At 60.5% G+C, this 13886-nt stretch overlaps 1 protein-coding gene across 1 annotated transcript in view; it reads left to right on the top strand.

Moving 5' to 3' along the window:
- The window catches only part of ADGRB1 (adhesion G protein-coupled receptor B1), an 84159-nt gene that overhangs the window by 35576 nt on the left and 34697 nt on the right, over nucleotides 1-13886 (top strand). The window contains exon 17 of the mRNA XM_045561042.1: nucleotides 1199-1242. Within this exon, the coding sequence (XP_045416998.1) occupies nucleotides 1199-1242 (44 nt within the window). The remainder of the gene's footprint in view (nucleotides 1-1198; nucleotides 1243-13886) is intronic.

Here is a 13886-nt window from a genome sequence, read left to right as displayed (position 1 = left end):
TGCACACCTAGCCCAGGTCCGCGGCCGTGCGAGTGGGCCTGCCTCCCCTCCCGCCAGGCTCCGAACTCCCTTGGGTGGCCCAGTGCCCCTTGGCCCCCAGGAGCCCGTGAAGCGGGAGGCCCCCAAGGCAGACCCCCAGGCCTAACCATGCGGGCTCCGGAGGCTCTCAGCACGAGGGTATCCGCCCAGAACCGTCTGGGACAGGCACCCCGGGCTCCAGGTCACCGCTGCTGTGTGACCCCAGACAGGCATGACCTCCTGGCCTGTGTGCCTGGCTGGGTACGAGGAGGAGGCGGCCCTGGCTCTGTGGGGCCTGTGGGCACTGTCACAGCTCACCTAGGGCCTCCTGCAGCTCCCTCTGGGCCCTGCTCCTCAGAGCACCCTGTCGGGCCTCAGAGAACTAGGAGCCAAGATGCCCCTGGATGGGCTGAGAGCCAGGAGCCCAAGGGGCAAGCTACCCCAGGTCACCTAACCAAGACAGGGCAGTGCCAGGCCTCGGGCCCCAGGCCAGGGCTGCAGGAAGCCCTGGGCAGAACCCTGCTCTGTCCTTTCCAGCTGTGTGATGTTGAGGGAGTGTCCCCACCACTCTGTGCCTGGGCTTCCTCCCTTATCACGTGGGAACAGATAGGCCTGGGTGAGGACTAAGCGATTCCCGTGAATGCCAGGAGCGCCGCCCCGTGTGCAGCCCCAAGGATCTTAGCATGGGGGGACCCTCCCAGAGCTGCCTGGGACAGGCGCCCTCGGCTGCAGGCCACTGTTGCAGCACGGGGCGGCGCTCTGAGCACGCTCTTGGACTCAGCCTGTAGGACCCCGGACATCAGAGCTGCACAGAGGCTTTGCTGAGGCCCCGCCAAATGCCTGCCTGACCCTTGTTCACTCTGTCCCAGGGAAGGGTCTTCCCATTACCCCAGTTGGCATCAGAGATGGGCTTCGGCCACTGCTGCCCAGCCTGCCATCGTATCTGGGCTCAGAGAGCTGGGACAGGAGCTGCCAAGGCTACACAGTGGGCAGCTGGAGTGGCTCCAGGCCCTGTGACCTTGGGTCACTCTCATCTCCACTCTGGGCTCAGTTTTCTCCTGGTTTGGGGGCCGCCTAGGCAGAGCACCTGGCACACCTGTAGGTGGGTCCCAGAGGTGACCAGTGGGTGGAGGCTGGTCGGGGTGGGAAGGGGGCCCTGACTTCTCCCTCTCTCTCCCAGGGCACCACCAACCAGACCTGTATCCTGTGGGATGAGACAGATGTGTAAGTTCACCTGGGTTTTGTGGCCTCAGGGCTCTGGGGTGGGGTGCCAGAGGGGCTGTCCCCTAGGGGATGGGTGTGGGTTTTAGGTCAGGGGCCGCCGTCCCCCCATCCATGTATTTGCTCCGTCCTCCCCGCCATCCCTGCCCAGGCCTGGCTCTGGAGCCTACGCCCTGCCTCCCGCCTCCCTCCCAGGGAGCACACAGTGCAGGGGACGAGGGGGCATGGACCAACCTGGGCCAGGTGAGGGGCAGGGACCTCCTGGCCTGCACCGCCCATGCCAAGAGCAGGTCCCGTCCTGGTGTTCGGGTCTGAGGGTGGGTGCTGGGTGCCCGGGAGCTGGGGAGCATCGCCGCAGCAGATGGGGCAGCTTGGGGTGGGACTGGAGGGTCAGAGTCATCAGATGGGGCGTGGGCTTCTGGGTCCTCGGCCATGTCACATGGCCGTGTGGTCTCTGCTCAGTTCTCAAGCAGCGATTAGGCGCCAGCCGCCTCGGGTGCTGCGGCACAGCAAGGACAAGGTGGACGCTGGTTCCTTGCCCAGGGAGCTTCCTCACAGCGTGGCCCGGCTATGGGTCTCGATCTCAGGGGCCCTGAGTGGGTGTGCCAGAGTGGGGCTGTCTTCCCGGCTGTGAGGCCAGGGGCAGTGAGGAGGGGCCTCACTGTGTCTGTGCAAAGGCCAAGAGTGTGAGTGCCTCCAGAGGTGAGCTGGGTTGGGATTTCGGGAGATGGGGTGCAGAGATGGCAGCTGGGTCCTGCTGACCACTGGGCCTCGTGGACAGGGCCTTCCCCACGCTGTGGGACTCTAGCCCATGTATCAGGGAGGTTCTGGCCAGGAAACCGGGAGTTGAGACCTACACCTGCCCACCTCCTGCTGCCACATCCCTCAGGCCCAGCCCCCTCGCTGCTCTGGCCTTGCCAACCCCAGGCCTTCCCACACCCCTGCCAGGCCAAGTGAGTGAGTGTGGCCAGCGTGGCCACCTGGGCGGTGATGTCACATACAATGGCCCCTTGTGCTATGGGCAGTGCAGTGACAGGTGTGTGCCCTTGGAGGCCAGGGGAGGCTTCCCTGGTGCCAGAGGAGAACGGCTGCCTGGTAGTGGAGGGGAGGCCAAGGCTGGAGGCTCAGGGAAAGGTGCAGGGTGGGTGCAGGGGTGAGGGAGGCTGTAACGTGGTGAGAGGCTGGATGGTGGGGGCTGTTGTGGGGACGGAATGGCCACCCGCCACCAGCCCGCATCTACCCTCCGTTACCCCCACCATCCACCCTGCAGCCCACCGTCCGTCTTTTGCTGGTGTCTGCCACTGGCAAGGTCACTGCTTTAGAATGTCCCAGCCCTCAGCCTCCTCCTCTCCCCAGGGAGGAGGGACAGTGACCAGGAAAACAATGTGACAGTGTCAGGTCATGCATGTGCAGGAAGTGGAGCCGACAGGGCCTGGTGGCAGGTGGCTGAGGTGCTTTTCCAAGCAGGGGCCATGGGGGCCTCTGTGAGGTGTGTGTGAGCAGAGGCCTGGCCCATGTGGCACTGTGTGCGTGGTGTCCGGGAGAAGGAACAGCCAGCGCGAAGGCCCTGAGTGGGAGTGTGCGGGCCACGCGGCCCTCGTGACCTCTCCTCCGTACTCCGGGGACTACGCTGGCCCTTCCTGCTCTGGGGCCGGGAGAGGCGGGGCAGCCCCGCAGCCCGGGGGCAGCTCTCTGGCTTTGATTGAGGCTGATCTTTGCTCTGGGTTGTGTAAGCAGCACAAGCTCTTTGTCCAAAAAGAGAAATCAGAAAAAGAGTTGAAAAAGAAAAAGCACCCGGTAAGTGCTCGAAGCTCACAGGCCGGCCCTTGCGGTTTGCATTTCAGGGCTGGAGGTGGTGCTGCGGCTGTGGGCTGCTCCCGTCTCGCTCCTGACATTGGCACAGCCCCTCCCCACCGCCCCGAAACCCTCCCTCGGGCTGCTCACCAGCTGCAGCTCCCAGGGCCGGTCCCCTGGCTCACCCAACCAGCCCCTCCTGGTGGCCCTTGGGAGCCTTCCTGCTCCCCACTAAGGTAAACAGCTGCAGGACCAGCGTCTGCGGTGGCAGCTCTGCCTGCACCTCTGATCGTTCCCTCAGGATCAAGTCCCCAGACCACAGTCTTAGGGGTCAGGGCAGCGAGAGGACTGGGGCCACATCCCTGGGCATCGGCGTGGCCTCCACCTGCCCCTCCTCCCCTGGTGTGGATGAACTGGAATGTGAAGGTCTCAGTGCCTGGGGCCTCAGGGCCGTAAGGACAGGAGAAGGTGCCAGTGTGGTCTGAGCAGTTCTGTGGCCGAGCGGGGCCTGGCAGCTCTGAACCCACGGTCCCTATTTGATCCTTGACACAACCTGGGCTCTGGGCCACACCTGCTGCCTGCAAGGAGCTGAAGCCCTGAGGGGCCTGCAGTCTAGCTGAGCACCCAGGGTGCTGACTGAGGCCATCTGCCCCGGACCGAGCAGGCTGGAGTCCAAGAGGGTGGGCGGTAGCCGACAGGGAGTCAGCCCTTCACCTGCCATCTGCTCTGAGCTGGATGGCTCCTCCCTGCACAGCCCTGAGGAGCCGTTTCCCTGTTGACCCTGGGTCTGCTTCTAGCAGTGTGCCGGGGAGCGGTCTGTGTGTGTGCACGGGGGGAGGAGTCCCATGTGTCTGGGAGGGATTCTACGTGTGGACAGTGCAGTGGTGTGTGGGGGCAGGGAAGTGAGGGCCATCAGTGACCATCCACTAAGAAATAGTGACCTCTTAGATTGTAATTATGATCCATAACTGAACCTTGATCCTAGTCACAGATGAGCTTTTATCCTGTTCACACACTGAGTTCTGACCCTGGTCACAAGCTGAGCTCTGACCCCGGTCACTCACTGAGCCCTGACCCTGGTCACAGGCTGAGCCTTGACCCTGGCTGTACATGAAGCCCTGATCCTGGTCACATGTAGTCCTGACTTTGGTCACATTGAGCCCCGATCCTGATCACTCACTGAGCCCTGACTCTGGTCATCACTGAATCCTGACTCTGTCACACACTGAGTGAGCCCTGATCCTGGTTGCACACTAAGCCCTGACCTTGGTTGCACACTGAGTTCTGATCCTGGTCACGGGCTGAGTCCTGCTTCTGTGTCTCAGCTGGCGTGACTTGTGCATGTTCACGTGCATTATGTATATGCTATGTGTTTGCAGGGCCACCCCTTCTTCTAGCTGAATGTAACAGTTGACCATGTGACACACTCATCCTGGAAAGAATGCGTCAGAGACTTCCACCCACAGTGCAGACCCTTTGCCTGCCTCACCCCCAGTCACACACACACACTTGCACATGTGGGCCCAACACCCACACTCCAGGCACTTGCTCGTGCTCTGTAAACCCTGGGCCCTGAGAGTCCCTGGAGTACCCCTTGCCCCAGCAGCCGAAGGTATGTGACCAAGTCCCACCCTTCTGGGCCCGGACATCCTGGATCATCCAATCCTGAACCCAGCCTGGCAGCATGACTCGAGGGCTCCTGCTCCGCCACCCTTGCACCAGGCTGGCTTGTGGCAGTGGGGTCCTGGGCAGGGGGAAGCTGGGGAGAAATGGGGAGCAAAGGGGGCCTTGCAGAGTTTCCAAATGTTCAAACCAGGAGAGACCACCCATATGTTAGCACATCCCTGTACAGGTCCTCAGCCTGTGTGTCTCAAGTGGGGGGCAGTGGCTGTCATGTCAAAGTCATGTCTGTATGCCCAGAATCGAGCGCTGCCCTGTTGTGGATCAATAATGGTTTATGAGCAGTGTAATGACCGGCAGCCAGATGCAGGAATAGATGGGCAAATGGATCCGTGGTGGGTGCCGTGGACAGTGGGTGTGTGGATGACCCGTGGCAGCTGGCCGTGTGCCAGTGGACTGTTCCAGCCTGGCTGTGCGGCCCCAGGCCTGCCTCGCACAGAGGCCCAGGCCAGGGGCAGCTGTCCTGGAAGTGCTCAGGACCCAGATTTAGGAGTGCGGGTGTGGGTTCCCCGGTGGCAGGGACATAATGGGCGGACGGTGCGATGGCTGGGTGAACGACACTCTCCCATCCTTCCAGCCACCCCCACCTTCTCTCCTTCTGTCCACCCCCATCTGTACCCATCCACGCATCCTCCCAGCCACAGCCCACCTGCCGTCCTTTCCTCCAGCATCTCTCACTGATCAGTTCCCCAGGGCTGCCACAGCAAATTACCAAAATCACCACAACGGGGTGGTTTAAAACAACAAAAATCCATTCTCTTATAGTTCTGGAGACCAGAATTGGGAAATCTAGGTGTTGGTAGGCCCACCCTCCTTCAGGAACTCTAAGGGAGAGTCCTTTCTGGCCTTGCCAGCTTCTGGTGGCTTTAGGCATTCATTGGTGTTCCCTGGATGGGGGCAGCATCCCTCCAGTCTCTGCCTCCGTCTCTACCTGGCTCCTCCCTTGTGTCTCTGTGTGCCCTCCTCTTCTTATAAGGACTCCAGTCACTGGATCTATGGCCCACCCTAAATGCAGGGTGATGTCGTCTCAGGACCCTTAATTAAGTCTGCCAAGACCCTATTTCCAAATGAGATCACATTCATAGGTTCTGGGGATTAAGACTTGGGCATATATTTTCAGGGGATGCTATTAAGCCCACTGTAGACAGAGAGGTGGGCAATGGATGGATGTGTGGGTGTGTGGATGGATTTGTGGATAGATGTATGGAAGGATGGATGGGTGTATGAGTGGATGATGGGCAGAGAAAAGAGTGGAGTTGGGTGACGAGTTGATAAAGGCCAGTAGCGTACATTGGGAGTTGAGCTCTGTGGTCCTGAATGGACAGCTCCCTGGTATTTCACACATGTGAGATTGCAGATGGTTTGTGGTCTTTTTTTGTTTGTTTGTTTGTTTTATTGCTATTATTTTATTTTTACATTATGTGTTTTATTATTTTATTTCACAATAATTAGGGGGTACAATGTTTTTGTTACGTAGACACTTTTTGTAATGCTTGAGTTAGGGCTATGTGTGCCTGTCACCTGAAAAGTGTTGATTGTACCCTGTTAGGTAGGTTTTTGCCCCTCCCCTTGCCTCTTCGCCCCTGCCCCCACCACCCTGGGTTTGTAGTTTTTTAAAACTCCTTTTAAAAATAAATAACCCAGAGTTACATAGAGTGTAATAGTCAGAGCTGGAAAGATCTTCGGGTGTATCCTCACTTGAAAAATGGTTCAGCCGAGGCCCAGAGTGGGGACATTAGTACAGCCCAGGGCACAGGCCTGAAGCCCTCGTCCTGCGGCACGGGCATTTGTGGAGTTGTTCTGCCAGATGCCAGCCCCATGAGGGCTCTGGGAAGGGCAGACTTTTACATGCTTCCAGGTCCACACACGCATCCCCTATAAAGGCCCTGAGAAGTCCCGCAAGCAGGATGCTCCCATTCAGCCAGGTTGGTAGTTTCCCTGGTTTGTGAGCTCTCAGCACCCTTATTCTGCCTGATGTGGAGCTTTCCTGGTCCTGAGTCAGCAGAGCAGACCCTGGGACAGGCCGGGAGTGAAGGGGGGACGTGTGAAAGGGACATTTGCTTAGCTCCTTCCCAGAAGCCCGACCTGGGGCCAGGCACTGTTAGGGGCCTCATCTCACTCGCAGGGGCTTTCTCAGCCTGCTCTTTCTCTGTTAACCAATTTCACAGCTGAGGAGACTGAGGCCCAGAGTGCTCTCTGGCAAACCCAGGGTCACCCCAGGGACTGTTCCAGCCTGGTCTGTGCGGCCCCAGGCCTGCCTCCCACTGAAGGCCCAGGCCAGGGGCCGCTGTCCTGGAAGACATTAGGGGACCCAGACCTGGCCCTCCTTGGGGTCTCTGCCCAAGCGAGCATCCTGGTCCCTTTAAGAGCCTCACCCCCTCCCAGCCCTTTCCTGGTCTCCTTGGAGAGGGCAGTGAGGGCAGCGGGGTGCGGAGCGGAAGGAAGACTTGGCAGGGTCCTGCAGGCGCTGTCAGCAGCCGGTTCCCAGCCCCGTTTCTCCCACGCCGGCTGGTCCCTGATGGGGGCAGAGGAGGGGAGCGGGGGGAGGGACAGGCCCAACACAGAAGGCCTCTTTGGTGGCCTGGGAAGGGCCTCAGGATCCGCGCCCCTGAGCAAGCAAGGGAAGGAGGGTGTGCGTTGCTCCCCAACTGGGCCCGGCCCAGGCGTGGGGGAAGGGTGGATGCTGCTCTCAGAGGCGGGAGCCCCCTGGCCGGGCCCCCTGCCCCAGCGCCCGCTTTCCCTGAATCTCTCCTGTCCTCGGGTGGGGCAGCAGGGCGGGCAGAGGCCTACCCTGGGCTGCAGTTTCCACACCTGTGAAGGGGCTCGCGGCCCGTGTCAGAGCTGGAAGGAGTGGGCAGGGTCACGAGGTCATGCCCACGGACAAGCTCCCATGGTCTGAACTTGGGGTAGGGACAGCCCCCTGGCCCTCCTGAAGTCCCCACAGTGCCCCTCCACGCTCTCAGGGAGACCCTCTGCTGGTTTCCAGCATCCCTGCCCTGTCCTCCCCAGTGGTGACCCCGATCTGCAGTGTGTCCCTGTTCCCTGATGGCACCCACTGCAGCAGAGCACAGCCCCAAGGGCTCCGGTGCACACAGGACACCCGGGAGGTGTGTGCTCAGAGAACTGGAATGTGCCCCATCTCAGTGGGGCCTGGGGCTCACTCATTAACTCACTCACTCATTCATTGCCTGAACACATGTGCCCTCCAGGTGCCCCCCAACACCGCATGCCCAGGGGACATCCACCAGGGATGCCTGGCCCTGAAGAGCCCACCACCTCCTGCTCTGAGAGATGGGGGACGAGGGGCCCTCTGAGGAGGAAAGCAGAGAGGCATGGAGCCCAGGCTGCCCAGGGCATGGCTGTGGGTTGCCCTGTGGGTGCCTGCTTGGGTCCCTGTGTCCCAAGGGCTGGGGGTCTGTGAGTCTTACAGCCGGGGTTGACAAGCCAGGACAGCCCCTCCCTCTGGCTGGGGAATCCTGGGCTCTGACCACTATGGCTGTGCAAGCCCAGGCCTCAGTCTCCTCGGCTGTACAATGGGATGGGGGCGTACCCACCTCCAGGGCCACAGTAGTGAGAGACAGTGTGTCCCCTGCCCCCATCCAGGGAGCTGCTGCCAGTCGCCCGCCTGGCGCCTCCAGGCAACTGTGGCTGCCAGAAGGGCCCAGAGCTGCCGCCCTTCCCCCCGCCACCCCCCTCCATTCTCTTTCTTCTAGAAAATCCTGCCAGATGCTCAGCCTCTGCAGTCCCCAAGAAGCGTGGCTGGGAAGGGGCTTCTGCCATGATGGAGGCTCAGGTGGGCCACAGCAGATGCTCCACCCCCACCTACCTGCCCAGACCCCTGTCCCCTCGCCCCTGGGAGCCAGCCCACTACTCCCCAGGCCTACCCGCTGCAGGCTTCCATCTTGGCCACACCGTTCCCGCCAGGTGTTCCATCAGTCCTGCCCCTCCCTGGGCCAGGCCAAGTGGGGATTCCAGGCACCTGGCAGGTCTGGGCACCAGGGGTGGCTCAACAGGGGACAGGGCAGGGCTCACACCCTGGCCCTGCTCCTTACTGACGGGGTGGCCTGGCTGCAGGTGAGCCTTCCACCTCCTGAGCCTTGGTGCCCGCGTCTGTAGGACAGGCTGCCGTGACTGTTCAACAGCACGATGTGTGTCAGTCATCTAGAGCCAGGAATCGCTCAGCAAGTGGGCGCCACCATTGCCCTGCGGGTCCAGGAAGGCTCCCAGGGGCCAGCAGCAAGCCCTTTGGACAGAGTGCCACCCTTGGGCCAGAGGGGTGAGGCCAGGCCACCCCACTCACTGGAGATGTGGGGCCAACTCAGAGTGGGCTCCCTGGGGGTTGGGCCTGTGCTGGCTGTGGAGAGTGAGCTGGAAGCACCAGGCAGGAGGGCAGCAGACACACCCCAAGCGCAGGCCCCAAGCGCAGCATGTGCAAAGGCCCAGAGGCAGAGGGCCGGGAGTCAGCAAGGTGTCAGCGAGAGAGGTCGGAGTCAGGGAGCAGAGAGCTGGAGGGAGGCAGGACTGCTCAGGCCAGGGGCCCCTATGAGCCCCTTACCTGAACCCCCTTGCCTCTCTTTAGGAGAGAGAAGGTGAGCCCTGACATCCGCCAGCCCTGACCCATCTGACAGGCCCCGGCCCCTTCCAGGGTTCAGAATGGTGGCCATGCTCACCTGGGGTCCCCAGCAGGGCTAAGCGACCCTGCGGTGCCCCCCAAGCTCCTTTACACTCAGATGGCCCCCAGCAGCTGTCACAGCTGGCTCCTCAGGCCTGGAGGCCCTGCCTGCCTCTTGTAGTGCTGACTGCATCTGAGCCTCCCTCGGCCCTGCTGGGTCTGTGACTGGGGCCTCCAGGGCTCTCATGTTCCCCACCATGAAAGATACCAGTCTCCTGGCTCCCGCCTGGCGCTGCCTGGGTCTGAGCAGGCAGGCGGATATGTCTGCCAGGTCCCCACCCCCTCTCCCTCCTCCACTATGGAGCCCAGCACACCTCACGGGGCTCCCATGAAGAGGAGTGACGAGGGCAGGTGGAGGGGTGGCTGCAGAGGGTGCCGTGGGGACGTGCCTGGGAGCCTGCCCCGCACCTGTGGAACTCTGCTTGAGGTGCAGTCGCTCACTTACTGCGACAGAAAAGTCAGTCAAAACCCCAGCTTCCCAGATAGCGCAATGGTTTGGTCCCTGCTGTCAGTAGAGGGAGGGCGGTGACTGAGTGTTCTCATCTCTGTGGGGGGCCAACTTGGGACGTGGGAAGGCAGGATTTGGGGTGGACAGGAAGGATTTTCAGATTAGCCAAGTAACCATGGGTGTCCATTCTCCTGCCCTGGCCTTGGTATAGAGGTGCCTGGAAGCAGAGGGTTGTGGAATGACCTTGAAGTCACCTGAGCAGACTGTGTCTTTGGGAGTCAGGTGAGCTGGGAGATGCCTGGGGGCTGGTCAGGGGTCAGGGGTGACAGCCATTGGTGGTGGTGTGGCTGCCTGGGTTCCAGTTGCCACATGTTGATGGCAACAGTGGTGGTCAGACCTTCTGCAAGATTGGGTCCCACCTACACTGTGCCCTGGACATGGTGAGTGCTGGATAAATGCTTGTTGAATGCCTGGATGGTGGTTACCAGGCTAGGATCAGATCTGCTGAGGTGGTGGCAGTGGCAGTGATGAGGGCATGGTGATGTTGCTAATAGTGGAGGTGATGCTGGGACTCTGGGTGATCAGGTGGCGATTGTGGTACCCATGAAGGGACAGTAATGGGGAAGAGGACTGTAGTGGTGATGGTAGTGATGGTGATAGTGATGGTGGTGGTAGTGATGGTGGTGGTGGCAGTGGTGGTGATGACAGTGGTGATGATGGTGGTCATGATGGTGGTGATGATGATGATGGTGGTGGTGGTGATGGTGATGGTGGTAGTGATGGAGGTGGTGGTGGTGGTGGTGATGGTGATGATGGTGGTGGTGGCGGTGGTGATGGTGGTGGTGGTGGCAGTGGTGATGTTAGTGGTGGTGGTGGTTATGGTGGTGGTGATGATGGTGGTGATGGTGGTGGTGATGATGGTGGAGGTGGTGATGGTGGTGATGGAGGTGATGATGATGGTGGGTATGATGGTGGTGATGGTGATAGTGATGATGGTGATGGTGGTGGTTATGGTGGTGGTGATGATGGTGGTGGTGGTGATGGTGATAGAGATTGTGGTGATGGTGATGGTGATGGTGGTAGTGGTGGAGGTGGTGGTGTTGGTAGGGATGAGGTGGTAATCAGAGTACTATTGATCATGGTGATGGTGTTGGTGATGAAGGTGGTGGCAGTGGTAATGAATGTGTTGATGATGATGTTGGTAGTGGTGGTGATGGTAATGGTGTTGCACATGGTAATGATTGTGGTGTTGATGACTGATGATGGTATTGGTCGTGGTGGTGACTTGGTAGTAATGATGGTGATGGTTTCCATGCTATAATGGTGGTGACAGTGGTAGTAGTGGTTGTATTGTGGATGTGTTGCTAATAGTGGTTGGATTCAGTGGTAGCTATGAAGTGAAGGCTGTGGTGACAGGTGTTGCTGGTGGTAGTCTCAGCTCTTCGGTGAATTTGCAGCCCATGACCTTACTGGGCAGCAGGACCTGCCCATGGCACAGTTAATGAGCCAGTGCAGCAGTCATGGGGGTGCAGTCATGGGGGCCCAGTCAGGGTGGATAGGAAAATTGGGTGGAGAGCAGAGGAAAGCACCTGTGGGGCCTTGGCAGTCTGGGAGGGCATCTCAGAGGAGGTGAGGCTGGGCTGGCTGTGATAGAGGAGGTTTGGGATCTGCCAGAGCCAGAGGTGTGCCCATGGGGGCATAGGCCAGGCCAGGAGGTGCTTGCTGAGTGAGTGAGAGAGAAACATGCCACGCACTTGACCTTCCAGCCAGGCACCAGGATCCGGAGCTTGAGGGGTATGGGTGTCCAGGCAGTGGCCCACAGCTTGCAGGGTGGGTGATGGGTCAGGCAGAACAGGGCTGCAGGTGCCACAGGTGAGGTTCTGAGTGAGGGGCCAGGGCCCAGGGCAGGCTTTCTGAGTGCCAGCCCCTGAGCTGGGGAGGAGTCAGCAGGAGGAACAGGGTGGGCAGGACCGCAGCCCTCTTAGCCCAGCATCCCACCCACTCTAGGAGTCCCCATCTGCCTGACAGACAGCCCTGGGCCTCTGTGCCCCCTGCCCAGGTGTGTCAGGAGAAGAGCCACTGGACCCTGGGAGGGGCAGGTTTCCAGCCCAGGGGCAGGTCTGTGTTCAGAAGCCCTGACTCAGTGTGGCGGGCGCCGGGCAGGAGCCAGGAGATTGGCATCTCGCATGGTGGGGAACGTGAGACGCTCTGGAGGCCGTGGTCACAGACCCATTGGTGCTGAGTGAGGCTCAGACACGGTCAGCAGCAGGAGAGACTCCAGGGCCAGCCCCAGAGGTGGGGCCACCAGGCCTGAGGAGGCTCGGGTCTCACCTGGCAGCTGGGACTCAGTGAGACCCAGGTCAGGCGGGTGTCCAAACCATAGCACTGGTGGGTCACAGAGGCCAGGGTCCCCTCCAGACCCCAGGCATTGCCCTGGGGCCCTGAGCTGGGAGGGGCTAGAGCTGACTTGGGCCCCTGGAGATCCTCCCAGACTGGCAGCCAGATGGCTGGACATGGAGGGGGAGGTCAGGGAGGCTTCCTGGAGGAGGAAGTGGCTCAAGGGAGGCCTGAAGAATAAGGCTGGATCAGCCAGGGAACAGGGCTTATGTAGTCAAAGGGACTAACCAAGACAGGAGGCAGGAGAAGGTGTGTGCGTGCTATGCTGTGCAAGCCGGACAGTCACATGAGCTGCTGAGTGAGGCAGAGCACAGGGAAGGGAGCCCCGCATAGCAGCAGGGCAGGGTCTGATTGAGGGGTCAGGTCCTCATGCGAAGGACAGGTGGGAAGCCTGGTTATCCAGGCAGGCTTCCTGGAGGAGGAGACAATGCCAGTCTTGATCTGTGGCCAAGAAGGTAGGGTTGGGAGGGGCACTCCTGGTGGATGAAGTGTGATTACTTGGGGCTTGCACCTGGATGGTGATGGAGCAGGTGTTGGCTTGAGGGCTCCAGGTGGAGGCCAGCCCATTAAGGATCTTGAAGGCCTGGCTTAGTTTTGGGGACTCCCAGAAGCCCCTGCCTGCAGAGACACTGTTTCAGCTCCCTGCCCAGCACCTGAATTCCCCCACTGGGGCATGCTGTGCCCACTCCTGGCTTGTTTCTGCTGTGTGGGAGGACACCCTATGAGTCATTCACACTGGAGTGTGAATTAGCCCATCAAATCCAAGGGGACCCCGACAGCGCACAGTCCCATAATAGCACCTGCTTCGTGGGCTGGGAGGAGGCATCCTGAATGTAATGAAGGCACTGCTGTGGTGGGTGGATGAGCTTTTGGTGTGCCCTCTCCATCACTGATGTCCCCTGATGTCCCATGATGATAGCCAGCTGGTGAGGCCTTCTTGAACCACCCTCACCTGGGACATGGGGACAGGTTGTGGCCCTGTACTGGGAGCTGAGGGTGGGGGTCCACACTGGGTTGGGGGCTGCCCAGGGAGCCTTGGCCACTGCTGGGTTTAGGGGGCTCCTGGGTGGTTTGCAGGGAGTCGAGGTTCATGGCCCAAGTGTGGCAGAGGATAGAGTGGGGAGGTTGGGTCAGGGAGGTTTTGGCAGGTCCCTGTGGGCCCCGGGAGCTGTGTGGCCTTTGCTGCAATAAAGGAAGGGACCTCTGGAGCCACGTGGCCTGACGTGTTTCAGATGACCGCACTGGTGCTGTAGGAGGCCAGGTGGAGGAGGGCAGGGGTGGCCGCAGTAGTCGGGGGGAACAGTGGCAGTGGGTGCCAGCAGGTGGCTGAGGAGGGTGGGCAGTGCTTAAACTCTGTGCATTTAGAAAGAAAGGCCAGTGGGACCTGCGGATGGTCAGCTGCGGGCAAGCAGTGGGGGCTTGAGGTCGGGGCGTGCGGTAGCTGGCAGTGCCCTTCCTTCTGTTCGCGCATAGCATCTTGGCTGAGCACCTGTCCCCACTGGCGTGCCCATGGTGGGTGTCTTTAGGACTGTGGTGTGTCAGGACGTGTGCCGGGGGCCACAGGTGTGTGGGTAAATAGAACATTCCTCGAGTTTGTTGATGTGGAGGTGCTTGGTGACCTTGGCAGGAGCTGAGTGGGAGGAGTCCCCATGGTGG

The sequence above is a fragment of the Lemur catta genome, chromosome 9 (assembly GCF_020740605.2).
Source record: "Lemur catta isolate mLemCat1 chromosome 9, mLemCat1.pri, whole genome shotgun sequence".
NCBI lineage: Eukaryota > Metazoa > Chordata > Mammalia > Primates > Lemuridae > Lemur > Lemur catta.
This window is presented reverse-complemented; position numbering and strand designations above follow the sequence as displayed.